Source organism: Coffea arabica, chromosome 8e (genome assembly GCF_036785885.1).
Source record: "Coffea arabica cultivar ET-39 chromosome 8e, Coffea Arabica ET-39 HiFi, whole genome shotgun sequence".
In the NCBI taxonomy this organism is placed as follows: domain Eukaryota; kingdom Viridiplantae; phylum Streptophyta; class Magnoliopsida; order Gentianales; family Rubiaceae; genus Coffea; species Coffea arabica.
In genome coordinates this window covers 50,085,264-50,098,632 of record NC_092324.1, presented here as the reverse complement: position 1 = coordinate 50,098,632, position 13,369 = coordinate 50,085,264, and the positions used below count along the sequence as shown (strand labels likewise).

Here is a 13,369-nt window from a genome sequence, read left to right as displayed (position 1 = left end):
AGAAGAGTTTGTACACAAGGAAAAGTCCTTATGTACATCAGTATAATTCTTCATACGGATACGTTCAAAGCAATAAACTAAAAAAAAAAAAAAACATCATTGATCGTTTCCTTTTATCATTCGTAATTATTAGCTGACACATTCCGTTCTCAGAGCAGAGCGTGGTTATATTCTAGTAACAGAAAGTAATGAAAGCGGACATCTCAAAAGAAACATGTTTCAAAATACAGGAATCAAATAACAAATTTTCCTGGTTTTTTTGCCTGCAACAAGATGGGAATTTAGTAATCCAAGGCTCCTACCAGACTCATTCAGGAAAAAAGAGACAAAAGAAAAAGAAAAGAAAAAGGGCTCCCATCTCATTCAAGGCCTTTGAAATTCTGACACCCTAAAGTTTGATTAAGGTTTCGGATCAACTGCTCCAATTTTGATTTATGAATTTGAAGGGTAATATCGAATATGACAGGCGGTATTTGTAAATTGTTGATGTAAGCCCGTATGTTAATGACTATTATGGCAAGCATGAAACATGGATAATCAGATCACTAGACAAGAGACAATTAATGAATCACAATAATGTTTTTCAACTCAATGGCGCAACAGAAGAATTTGTCAGATCAGAAGATTACATACAACAATTAGTCAGCTTGATTTGAGGTATCAAAGACTACGCAAATATTCCAAGCCTACGTTTCAATCTATAAAGATAAACCTATAATTTCAGATGATCTTACACAAAGAATGATGTTTATGGAGATAAACAACTAGCAGATCAATGGGGAGGAGGTGTATACTCGTGCTCGATTATAGGCACTGTTCGAGTGACAGATGCAGTAGGAGCTCTCACATGTCCAACCATTGATACTTGCAGAGCTTCCTCTTCATAAGCTCTTCTTTCCAACTCTTCCATTCTTGCTTTCTTCTTCACCTTAACAAATATTGCTATCAAAAGTAAAGTTAAAAGGAAAGCACCAAGTGCAGCTCCAATGGAGCTTCCTACAGCTATCTTCCACTTGCTTACCTGCTTTTTCATTGGCATCAATGGTGACTCGATGACCAAGCCAAAGTGCCCTTGTCTTGTGGAAACACATACATTTGGTGATGCTTGGTTGGCTAGCGTCACCTTTCCATCGCGTTCAAATCGAGCACACAAAGGTATGATCCCCGTTGTAGCGTTTAACTTTGTAGTGTTCCGAAAGTCTATCTTAATAGGGTCTTTGCCTGCTTGAATGCCGAGCTCAAATGGGCTGCTGAAATTTATGTTGTCTCCAGCATTGTAAGCTAGTAGGCCTAGAACTGGTGAAATCAGCTGATATCCTGATAGTTCATAGTTATCATAATATATGGATGACCAGTTGGATCCAAGATTTTGAGCGACTATCAATACCCTCTCTACACATGGATTCACAGTTACACCTGTCCCCAGATGAAATTCGCTAACTTTTGCACCATACCTTCGAAGACTGCCACAGCGGAATCTCACTGTGTCAACCTTGATTCCAGAGAGATTTGCTGGCAAACTTACAGTGTGTAGTTTGCCTGTGCCGAAGAATCTATCATAAGATTGGAAAGTGTAATCTCTGATCACAAGATCAAGAAGACGAGCTGATTTTATTCCCTGGGCTTCAATCTGCAAGCCTGTTGAAGATGCTAGTGAAAGAAATACTATCAAAGTGACAGTATGAAAAGAGCCCATTTGAAGAAGTGGCAGATTTAACCAGAAGGATCAAGGAAGTTCCTTATCACTGCAGTATGATTTTTCAGGTTCTTCTGCAGGGCGGAACATGGAAAGAAAGTTTTTAATTTGTGTGGAACCTGTCTGTTAAACAGGTTTAGTGCCCCTGTTGACTGATTAAAGATTATTTGGGATTGTAAAGAGTGCACTGGGATTGCTGGGGAAAGCTTTTAATATAGAAGTTGTTTTCTGCGTGAAAGGTGAAAGGTGAAAGTCGAAAGTTGAAAGAAGAAAACATATTATATCCTCTTCTATTACCGATTGCTGAGGGAAAAAAGAAAAAGAAAAGACTATTTATTTTGAAGAACATCCTGCTGTGATAAAGGGGTTTGGAAGATCTGAATGAAACAGGACTTTGCCTGACACATGAGCTGATGGAAATTTTGAATTCCTGGCAAGTCAAGTGGTTGACCAACTGTAATTTCATGTTTCTATTTCCGGAAGAAGTAAAAGGAAAGGTTTGTAACCAATCAAGTTGGATTACATTCTGGACATGTTTATCCATTTAGTCTACGTAAAGAGGATAAGAAAAAATTAGCTAGTGCTTCAAGTTAACTAAGTGCATCAAATTTATGTGTATGTCTTTTAGGTATGCTTGCCTTTTAATGTAAATGTATGCGGTAAAGGGGGTCTAGAGTCAGGTGGCAAAGGTTGGGGGGAATGATTTGGAGCATGGCGTGATGATGACTTTTCAAGTCTAAAGGTAATAAAAAGGAAGGTTGGCGTGCTTAAGGAATGGAATGAAGGCAAGTCTTCCTGATGGATGGGGCTCAAAATGCTAATTGTTTTCGATAACATGTTACCCACTCCAACTACCTGTGGGTTCTTATTATTAGCTAGCATGCATCAGCATTCAGAACTTAAAAAGACTCTTCTTTGCTCTTAAACGGCACAACCAACCCCTTTTTTCATGCAGATTGCGCAATAGGCATGTTGTAGATTTGCAGCAGTCTTTCTACGAACAGTTTACTGTCACCAAAAAAAGATTGTAAAAAACTTTCAATTGCATTGAAATGTGGTACCTAATCCATGGATCTGTTGTCTATGTAATGCGTTCTGTTGAAAGGTCCAAATAGTTGATCGACATTCTTGTTTCAAGAGACAAGGAAAAATGTGGGCTAAAAAGAAAAGATGGAAGAACTATAGGGTATAAAGAGATAATTCATCTGACTAACCACGAATGATGTCTTTTCTTAAAGCACTTTACGGTTAGTTAGTGAATTAGACGTAGAGCACCAATCTAGAATTTCAACTTGTCCCTCACATTGTAAGGGTCCCTGTTCCTTCAATTTTTATTTGGCTTACAACAGAACAGAACCCTTCATTAAATTTTAATGCCATCCATTGGATGTGTGCAGATTGTAAAACTGATCCATTTCCCTCAGCTTTTCTGGTGAACTAAGAGTACGATGATTGAATGGATGTCAACATTGAAATCAGCAGCGAAACTTTAAAAAAAAAAAAAATCCTAAAGCTCTACAATATGCAATGCAACAGAGCCAGGGTAAAATAAAGATTTCACTTTTGTTTGCACTGGCGCACATCATACGATATTGGTATTTAATGTTCACAAAAATTTTCGCAGCAAGAGACCTTTTACAAGGTAAGGAAACTTTACGAGGAAGGAAGGAAAAAAAAAAATGAGGCAAGAAAGGGTAAAGGAATCGAACACGATGATGATGCCTGCAGGCGACATACAAAGTTTTACGGATATGTTAGCTAGGTCTTTCTTGTATATCAGTGGAAGTTGACATTGGCCTCATAAGTCATTCCTACGTTCCAATTTGAAGGAGCAACATCGTATGCTAAGACAGTCTGCTTGGAAGTGTACGAAGTTACTCTGAAAGAAAGAGCCTGTCGTGATAGAGTTGCGAAAGCCTGGTACGAAGCTCCCCAGTTATGGCTCATGCTTATCCACCCTGTTTTGCTTCCCTTCACCGACAAGCTGGCGATGTCGCCACCTCCGCCGACGTTCATCACATACACCAACAACCAGTAGCCATTTCCTTGGAAATTGAATCGAAGTCCGCCTTTCCCCGCACATGGTACTCTGCAAGAAGCAAGCATGGCATCATATATACAAGAAAGACCTAGCTAACTACATGCGGCAATTAGCATTATTGTAACGTGGTCATAAAGCTTTTTTACCTGCGGTACATGACGGGTACTATTCCGGCCTTCCATTGGGCAATTTTCATAAATGCAGGCTTGGACATGTCAAAGTGGGTGCGAGGCGGGTTGCACCAGCCTCCATTGTTGGAGTCTAGGGACCAGTTAGGGGGGCAAAGATTTGTGGCAGTCACGGTGGTAATTGGGGACCCTTTAAAGCAAAATGGTGATTGAACGCAGCGTATTTGGAAACATTGGCCGCATGCATATCCATTGTTAAATAGTACTGAGCTCAGGGCTGCTGTATCTGTTCCATAACCATTGCTGAGCAGATTTCCATATCCACAAGCCCCACCTGCCGGTTCAATGATTCACAGTTTTAGTATAAACATAGAGCTTTGGCTAATAGCATTTTGCCCCCTTCAATTAAAAACAAATTTCAAGGATAAAAGAAGCAGAAAGAGGCCAAGAAATCTCGCATGTATATATAAATAGGATAGTGCTTCTGTTACTTCGAAAAAAGTTTTTTTTTTTTTTTCATATAAAGATTTCATGTTAAAAATGTTTTGACATAACTCTGATTTGTACCATTTGTGGCGTAAATTAACATCACTCTTGCCAAATGATAATAAGCATGCAAATTTTGAATGGATTCTTGAACAGTGGTAAATATCCAAAAGAAAAAAAAAAGTAGAAAATTGTTGCACACTAGATATTGTCACAAACTTGAGAAATTAAAGTAGCGCACCCATTGTTCCAGAGCCAGAATCATCTCCATAAAATGTGGCATGAGCAAGTTGCCATGGGGAAGGCCGGAATACTGCTGGACTGTAACCAGCAGCTGATATTCTGCTCATGATTGACAATTTGATCAATGCCATCAAGAAAAGGATAGAGCTCAGAGATTGAAGAAAAGGGGCCATATTTCTTCAAACTTTTTTTTTTTTTTCTTCTTTTCCTCAATTTGCTCTTTCAGAGGAGCTTTGACATAAAATTGGATGCCAAATTGACTTCTAAACGTATCCCTTATATAATTTGTGCCTTGGAATGAAAAAGAGTGGCTTCGTGATCCTCACGAACATTTTGTCTCTCAAGTCAACTGATCATTTGTGTTTAAATGATTGAAAGGTTCAATTTGGTAGCTATTCTACATGAATATTAATATATCTTTGCATGTCTTAAGTGTACGAAATATTTGGGAACGTGGAGGCAGGTTATATCTGTGCTTTCTGCCATACCCTTTTTTTTTTTTTTGGTTACGTTGAGGAAGAACTACTAATATATTAATGTCTTGGTTTGTGTTGATCAACACAATAGTTGTTTTGCTAATGATTGCAGACTACATCCAAGGAAAATTAGGGACACATTTAATGTAAGCTCATTGGACACAAAAGTTCAGTTCAAGAATGAACACTAAAAATAGGGATTTATGTGAATTCGGCCCTCGAAACAGTGGCTTGTGTAGACTGAATCCCCCAAAAATTAACTGTCTAAGAATTTGTGACTTTGGCATGAAGGACCATTGAAGTAGTCATGGAGAAAATTGTGAATAACATGGAATGTTACATCAAATAGGTACAGCTTAGAACTGATGGATAATTAGCGTTCTGAGTAATAAGCCATAAGTTATGTATTTACAAAACAAAAAATTTCTTGCGTCTAGATTTATCCGTTTAACCATGCATAGATTCTAAGTACGTATGACCAAGTAAAACAAGTATGGACCGTTAAATTTACTCCATTATAAGATAGGCCAGATGCAAAATATACAGCCATCCATTCATAGATTGCCTACACAAATACCTGAATTTGTAAATCCAAAATAAGAAAGATAATGATTTACACAAAAACCAGGTTTTCTGTTACAACTTTGTTGCGAGAATTCATGTTGCTCTCCCCTTTACAAAGCATGTTCCATACAACATGGTACTAGAAGATTAAATTACACATTACTGCTATACAGGCAAATATAAAGCAGCCAGCAATTTGAATATTGGAATCCTTTTCCACTTCCACAGATTCATCCTGGATATAGTCTTCCTCTTTGGCAACTCATGTTAGTGATGGACTTGCTGCATATTTCTGGTGCAAAAACAGTTCATCCTGCATCACCAAAGTTGAAGCTGATTTTTATTTATCTGTCTATACTATTTTTGAAACAACAAATCAAGTTTCAGTGGAAATTGCTAAGGCCACTTAACAAATCAAGTTTCATCACTTGGAACAACAACCATCTCTCAATGAAACACTGCAAATTACAAGATCATTCTATCAATGCAAGTTGCAGGAGCGTCCGTGGGTTGCCTCGGGTATGACTTGCACAGAGCCAAGAAAATGCAGTTCAATCTTTGCAAGTAATGTCAGAGTACAGTATGAGCACACTGAGCATCCTCGAATGAATTGACATCCAGAAAGAAAGAACTGAAGGGAACGGAAATAAATGAATACAACGGGGACAATCCCTCCAGTTGTTGCAATAAAACTTATACATGCTTACTAGCACAATTACGTGCCTCTTTCTGTGTGTAACTTCAAGAAATCTATCATTCTACTATTAGACATTGCCAACTGCAGAAGACAAAAGATGCATCCTTCAAATCCGGTAAAGCTTGATAAACTTTGATGTCGAGAAAGTTACTTAATCAATCAAGATCTAGTGTAATACTAGGAAGGCCAATGACATTCAAAGTTGATCATATTTTATTCTATTCGCAATCTCTTTCTTAATTTGCACTATCTGCAACCCACTGCCTATCACCATCACGTTGAATTGCATGTAGTTAAAAACAAAGATACAATGAGGAGTTTACTCTTTCATATTATTGTTGACTTGTATCTCTTAGTCAGAATTGTAGTGTAGAGAATTTTTACCTTGAATCATTGCTTAACTACCTCTCAGGCTTCAGGCAATGTAATCAATCTTGTTTCTGAATCGTATATCATCACTGTCTCACAACTAAGGAAAATTTTGTGTCCAATCAACATAAGTTCAAGAAATTAGTTAGTCAATTCAAAGGTTAATATCAAAATTTGGTAACTTACTTTGAGCATTGTACAGTGTTGTTAGATCCACCACTGGATATAGAAAGTATGGTTCCAAAAAAGGAAGTATTCTCGGTGCCACAGTTGGGGCATTGGCCCTGAAAAAACAAAATAATTAGCTGATTGCAGATACATAACAATTATGGTATAATTGTTCTTATAACAATGGTACACACCAAGCTCTGACCTTTAGGATCAAAAAATCCTTCACGATGACCTTTGTAAGTGTAGACGATAACCATAATATAACAGGTATAGCAGCAAACCACGTGAAAATAAAACTGAAGGGTTCTGGAAGCTGCAATATAATAGATCAATAAGTTAATTGCTCGTTAAGGTTTCTGGAAGATGATTCAATGAAGGAAGCATGCTGATATCTCTGTGTGTGTGCATGTGTGTGTAGGTCACACACATCCACAATCACCTCATCTCTGAACTTCAACAGGCCAAAATATGTAGTAAGTGCCTTTGGTTGTGTAAGTGAGCCCATATGTTCTCGTGTACTTACGAGTGTGCGTGTGTCTGTGTTTGAGAGAGAGAGAGAGATAGTTTAAATCATGTAAAATGTGGACATTTTTGTGGCTTGTCAATGCTTACGCATTGATATGGATGTAATTAAATGCCCGAAGTGATGCTAAAGAAAGAAATATTGACAACAGGTCATAGAAAGGAGGAAAAAACATGGAATTGCAGCCTTAAAGACAAACTAGACATGAAGCTGATAGTAGCAGGCATACTGTAAGTATGTTTGCAGGTATTGGTAACAAAAGCATGTTAGACAAGAGCTAGTTGCACATCGGGACCTTTTGCTCACATAGACTATCTGCTTTCAGTCATGATATTCTCTTCTTGGTTCTTTTTTGCAATCTAGGATACTAATAAGCATTCTCAATAATGTGCCATCTATGGTCAAATGACAAACAACAGCAAAGTCAATAGGACACCTTCCATTGGATTTTATTCTTCACATCACACCTTCAGATTTCCTGATAACTTACCTTCCTCTTTACAATTTTTCTTGCAATATTTGGTTTTTTTCTCATACAGACCGTTCTAGGAAGCTTGTGGAGTTAAACTTCAAAGTGAGTTCAAGTAAAGAAATTTATCTTCCCTTATTTCAACAAGATATGGATCATCATAGCAGGTGGCAATATCTACTTTTGGAACATTAACTTATGCATTTTCAACTTTCTTTACTTTGGATCTTCTCCCTTCCGACGGCAGAATTCCTCCAGGTATAAAATTGAGATAGACCGCTAATTCCTTTTTCGTCTTATTTTTTGTTTTATTTGGACAGAAAGATAATTCACAATTTCCCTAAAGAACCCTCAGCGATGTAAGAGGTAATTACCTATGCAAACATTCAGATAAGCATGCCTTCGCAAGTAAATATGTTGTTGAGGCATCACCCCAAAAGTGATAATTACTGATATGTCATGTACAGGATATTTAAGGATGGTTCAAGTAGGTTCCGATTATGACATCTACCAATATTATTTTGTTATCAAACCCATCATTATTTCCCGTCCAACCATCCTGTTTTTTTTTTTTTTTTGGGTCTCCCTTTATCAGCATTTCTCTACAGTTAAAAATGAATGCAAGCTAATGAAATGATAGTGTCAAAAATAGCGTTCATACACTAGATCTTTCATGATAAGACACTTGTTATGCTGCATATCAGTGATATGGTAATCTGAAGGGAAAGAATTTAGTGATGCAATTGTTTGCCTGCATATTCACAATTTGTTTCCTTTGAGCAATATATGATAACTTAGGGAAATTAGATAGATTAAGACTATCATGATGTCATTGGCCAATTACATTGGAAAATTGATTTTCTTCCACACCACTTAAAGCAAAACACAAAATGCAACATTTCTTACCTCCAAAAGGTAAGTTATTTCAAATCCAGTCAAATCATCAAGGAAGAAGAACCTAAGATGACACAGATGAAAATTACAATTATCAGCACGTTTGCAGTTGCTACAAAAGAACCAGAAATTAAATACTACATGAAACCTCACCGCAAGCTAAACTACCAATACTTGGAAGTGTGTTTATAAATTTACACACAGAAATTAGGAAGTGATCAAAATATGATGATCAGCAGCAAAAAATCAAAGTAGCTTATAATACCCATATAATTTCTCTCTATGAGATTGTGAATATGTGCACTAATGAGATAAAAGTCTCACTCACAGTGCCAGTGCAACAACAGCCGCTGGTACATTCAAAAGGAACATCTTGAGATAATCAACAGAAAGATCACTGTAAACCTGAGTGAAAGAACATTATCAGTAAGAAACACGTTTATCTACCAGCAGGGGTCAAGAAGTGATAGAACACAGACAGAAAGCATGCCTTCAGAATCCAAATTTTGAAACTAACATAACCAGATATCATCAAGCTTACCTTCACTAGAAAAGGAAAGCTGGAATGAGGCTAGAAGTAACTATGTGAATTTACCTCTTTTCACTGTGTCAAATTATCCACTTCAGCAATCATGTTAATAATTCTTCTTTGCTATTGTAATAATAAGTTTTGTGTTTTCTCACCTTTGTATGTGAACTGATTCCAAGTAAACAATATACTCAATTAACAGACAACTAGTATCATTTTCCGCTTGAACTACATATCCATACATTTAATTCTGTATATCAATTATCAAAACACCAAAATATAAACCACCAAACATTTGACTTCCCTAGCATCTATACTCCATCAAGCCAGCAGTTAAACCTGTCTTGCGATACTCTTAAAAGCTTAGAACATGTATCATGCATATCCACTATTGCCACTCAAGAGAGAGAAAACTCATAAGACAATTCTCCTTTTCACCAAAGATATTCAGAACTGTTTGTGCACTAGAGCAAAAAGTCCATACAGACAAGAGTAAATCAGTCCCACTTAAATATACACTCGTTTTTACTAATATTTTGAAAAGTTTTCATCTATGGAACAAGTTAAGCAACAAATATATGGCACAAGACACAAAAGAAAACTCTCAGTGTGTGTATTTGAGGACACAACAGATGGAAAAGCCAAGGAATTGGTAGTATAGGATATAGAACTGAAGTACAGACCTTTCGACTGCGAAGGCTGCATCGTGGACCCTCAACCACAATCTCACTCCCATCGATCTACAGAAGAACAATTTCACATGATAAAGCTGTTGAAAGAAGAATAAAGAACAACACCAGAAACAATATTCATGCAGCTAATGTTTAGAGGACAGGCATATTTCACAATTTCTCATATTCCAACATGTTGAGATGGCTCCACTGAAAATTATCTATGTAATCTGACATCGATGTCAACAGAAAACCCTATATCATTATTACCTTGTCGGAAGAATAAAATTGGGCTTGAAATGCTCATAACATGCTACACTAAAAGGTCCACAGCTCTTTTTGAACTCCAAATGGAAGTAAACTTTTATTATTATTTTTTATCTAAGTCATCACAGTAATACATGATTCTGCATACCATATAGACGGCTACACACCTTAAGTTTCATCTTCAGCTTATCATACTCTTCGTCTGACATTATTGGATCCCCAGATACATAAGCCATCGAAGCTTCCAAAAACCTTTGCTCATCAGAACCTACATTAGAATAAAAGACTATATAAACAGAACCTACAGCTTACAGATTCCAAAGTGATAACAAAGTCAACATTCTAAAAAGCTATTCGATCAGATCCAAAATATTGAATGAATGCATACTTAGCATGACAACACTGCTTCCTTCCCACATTAGTTCTTCCTTGAGGTTATCAAATTCCTCATTTGACATTATGGCTTTCCCCTCATAATAGAATGCCTGTAGTGCAAAGAAAAGAAACAAAATGGACCTAAGATGTCAGCACTGGAAACTATGAAAACTCTAGTTATCTTCAAGTTGCAAATACAAATGGATGTGCCTAATGAGCAATTCTGGACGATTAAAGTAATATCCACATGTACATGTCAAAGAAAGGAAAAGGAAATAGAAGAGAGAGGGAGAGAGGATTTTCTCTTACAAATGGATGTGCGACCTGTTAAGCAATTCTGAAGGATTAAAGTACTACCCATATCTACATGTCAAAGAAAGGAAAAAGAAATAGGAGAGAGAGGGAGAGAGAATTTTCTCTGACATACTTGTAGTGCTTGCAAAAAATCTTGCTCCATCTCCCCCAGGGACTTCTTTTCTTTCTTATCTATGCTACAATACTGCAGGATCTTACCATCAACTACTTCATCCTCTTGGACGGGACCTGAAGTCAATACCGAGGAAAATTAAAGTGGTACAGATCTTTAGGGTCCTTTTTAGGATGTAAAGTGAAGAACATAGAACTCCAATAGATGCACCAAGAGCACAAGTTAGCAGAGGCAAGAAGGCATTTCAGCACAAATTATTCACACATGATATGATAGAGATGGAGCGCCAAACCATGGCAATGGAACTAATGTAATGCATATCTCAATAACTCTTGTTCCTTGGAATGATTTTATCATCTCTCCAGGTTAAACTAACTCAATACTTGGTAATGGGCAAAATATATGGCGAAACAAGCAAAAGGTATGTTCAGAATGGAGACATCTCGATGGACGTTGTACATAGAGATTGAAGGTTGATATAGCAAATAATCTTATTCAGGAAAGGAGAAAGATAAGTATTTCCTTAGACCAGAACCTTGGTTTTGTAAAGGCATCTGATTTAAAATGGGGAAGAACAAAGTTGCACTCGGTAGAAAATTATGGAACTGATCATGAAATTTGAGCATCTCATTTTTGTATCAGCAAAAATCTCCAATTGAGCAGGTTGTGAAATAAAGTAATAACCAAGGACAGTAAAGTTATTTAGTTGAAGTGTAGCAAGCCGTAAAACCTGTACAGAAACTATGCATGATTCAGTCCATGCATATGCTCTCCCAGTATCAGGAAACATGCTTAGATAATTGATGCCACTAGGTGCAAATTCCCGAATGGAATCCAAGAATAGGCCCAAAGGATGATCTTTCATAGTACTTCATTCGTTCTACATAAAAGAAACGCCAAACAAACCTCTCTTGTGCCAATCATGGAGTGCGAAAGAAAAGCAATTAAAATCTAGCAAATTGATCAAGTACTTTATCTTTATTAATCCAACCGAAGCCAGTCATGCAACAACAACAAGAATAAGATCATGAGTAAATGAATGCAGGCAGGCCAACCAAACCTGGCTGATCAGTAGTGGTCTTTGGAGACAGAACCAGCTGCCTTCTTCCCCCATTTAAATTAAAGGGCTGTTGATACCTTGAAGCAGAGGATGAACAAGAGTGCAGAAAAGGAGAAGAAGGTGAAGAGGGGACACAGCTAAATGGTTTTCTGAAAGGGGCAGAGTAAAAACGAGGAATTGTTATAGTAAAGGCAAGTTTGGTGGCCATTTGTGATGGTGGCGGGAGTGGCAGCAGCGCTGAAGCAAAGGAGGCCAAGATTTTACAGATGTTTGCATGCTGGAGGATTTGATGGTTTTGGTTGAGAAATGGGACACTACTGAGGATAAGGCAGATGAAGATTTGTGGAGGGAATTTGTACAGACACTTTGGCCTGATTTTCAAGAAAATCAAGACTGATTTTTGTTCCTGTACTGTAGTACTGTGTCTGATTGCCAAATCAGCATTCAGCACCCAGTTTTCCCTTAGAATCTCAAAATTGCTGACACGTTATCGAAAGAAGCAAATTGGCTATAAACCATTTCTTGATAACTCTACTTGCTCATACAATGACATGCTAATTTCCACAAAAAGTTACATTAGTTACGCTGCTTATATATATATATATATATATATTTTTTTTTTTTTTTTTTTTTTTTGTGTGTGGAAGGACGCTGCTTATATGTTCAATTGCATGAGCAAAACTAAGCATCCAAGGAATTGGTCATGTTCATGCGATGTCTTTTTGTTTTTTCAGTCTGCAAGTTCAAGCCATTTGTGAACGTAGATGTATGGTAAATTATACTGTACAATGCTTATGAATCTAGGTGCCACCGTGGCGAATGTAGCGCTTGTCAAGAGTAATTCAACTATATATATAACAGCGTGTGTTTTAACTTTTAACTAAGAGTGAATGGTCCAAAAGGTCACTAAACTATTAAAAATGGCACCTTCTGGTCACCAAACTTTTTTTGTGGCCGAAAAGGTCACTAAACTGGCAAAAACTCTCCAGCGGAGTCATTTTACCGAATTTCAACGGTTCCTCATCCGGTGGCATGGGCAATGTGGAGTGGAGGAATATAGTAAAGGGGCAAAAATATCCAACAAAATATGGTAAACCTGTTTTTCTCTCAAAAGACGTGCCTTAGATCTAGAAATTCGGTGACTGCTCTAGAAATTCGATGACTGCTCATATATGGCAAGAGTTGTAGATTAATTTTCCTGTTCGTGACCCAATGACAGCAAAGCGAGGATCAGAGCCTGTCCACTCTATTAAGGCCAAGCTTTCCCATCGATAAAGGATTCG

General features: G+C 37.3%; 3 protein-coding genes across 5 annotated transcripts; all 3 read right to left on the bottom strand.

Annotated features, from left to right (window-relative positions):
- Positions 1-586: 586 nt before the first annotated feature.
- LOC113703526 (uncharacterized) lies at positions 587-1,972 on the bottom strand. 2 transcript variants are annotated; one of them, XM_027224923.2, is made up of 2 exons: positions 1,022-1,972; positions 587-928 (listed from the first exon to the last, which is right to left on the bottom strand). In XM_027224923.2, the coding sequence occupies exons 1-2, from the start codon at positions 1,694-1,696 to the stop codon at positions 773-775; spliced, it is 831 nt and encodes a 276-aa protein (XP_027080724.1). In that variant the 5' UTR covers positions 1,697-1,972; the 3' UTR covers positions 587-772. The 2 variants fall into 2 exon arrangements, with proteins under 2 accessions (XP_027080724.1, XP_027080725.1); XM_027224924.2 differs by having other exon boundaries at positions 587-942; positions 1,022-1,967.
- A 1,399-nt stretch (positions 1,973-3,371) lies between these two features.
- Positions 3,372-6,709, bottom strand: LOC113704991 (expansin-A18-like). The gene is made up of 4 exons (XM_027226855.2): positions 6,232-6,709; positions 4,593-4,672; positions 3,884-4,199; positions 3,372-3,785 (listed from the first exon to the last, which is right to left on the bottom strand). Exons 1-4 carry the CDS (start codon positions 6,333-6,335, stop codon positions 3,473-3,475), a joined length of 813 nt encoding a protein of 270 aa, XP_027082656.2. The 5' UTR covers positions 6,336-6,709; the 3' UTR covers positions 3,372-3,472.
- LOC113704230 (PGR5-like protein 1A, chloroplastic) lies at positions 5,603-12,407 on the bottom strand. 2 transcript variants are annotated; one of them, XR_011819986.1, is made up of 11 exons: positions 12,087-12,407; positions 11,027-11,142; positions 10,613-10,709; positions 10,392-10,492; positions 9,970-10,026; positions 9,086-9,162; positions 8,770-8,821; positions 7,063-7,184; positions 6,887-6,984; positions 6,716-6,800; positions 5,603-5,947 (listed from the first exon to the last, which is right to left on the bottom strand). XR_011819986.1 is itself a non-coding variant. In XM_027225995.2 (11 exons), exons 1-10 carry the CDS (start codon positions 12,292-12,294, stop codon positions 6,740-6,742), a joined length of 978 nt encoding a protein of 325 aa, XP_027081796.1. In that variant the 5' UTR covers positions 12,295-12,406; the 3' UTR covers positions 5,603-5,947; positions 6,716-6,739. The 2 variants fall into 2 exon arrangements, 1 of the variants encoding a protein (XP_027081796.1); XM_027225995.2 differs by having other exon boundaries at positions 7,074-7,184; positions 12,087-12,406.
- Positions 12,408-13,369: the final 962 nt, after the last annotated feature.

Coding starts and splice junctions, on each gene's coding strand:
- LOC113704991 (XM_027226855.2), bottom strand. CDS start 6,335: ATGTATAAGTTTTATTGCAACAACTGGAGGGATTGTCCCCGTTGTATT. Junction 4,673..6,231: donor ATGTCAATTCATTCGAGGAT/GCTCAGTGTGCT, acceptor TGCTGGTTACAG/TCCAGCAGTATTCCGGCCTT. Junction 4,200..4,592: donor TTCTGGCTCTGGAACAATGG/GTGCGCTACTTT, acceptor TTGAACCGGCAG/GTGGGGCTTGTGGATATGGA.
- LOC113703526 (XM_027224923.2), bottom strand. CDS start 1,696: ATGGGCTCTTTTCATACTGTCACTTTGATAGTATTTCTTTCACTAGCA. Junction 929..1,021: donor TGATGCCAATGAAAAAGCAG/GTAAGCAAGTGG, acceptor ATATTTGTTAAG/GTGAAGAAGAAAGCAAGAAT.
- LOC113704230 (XM_027225995.2), bottom strand. CDS start 12,294: ATGGCCACCAAACTTGCCTTTACTATAACAATTCCTCGTTTTTACTCT. Junction 10,027..10,391: donor AGCTGAAGATGAAACTTAAG/GTGTGTAGCCGT, acceptor GTTCTTCTGTAG/ATCGATGGGAGTGAGATTGT. Junction 6,985..7,073: donor AGGATTTTTTGATCCTAAAG/GTCAGAGCTTGG, acceptor TTGTTTTTTCAG/GGCCAATGCCCCAACTGTGG.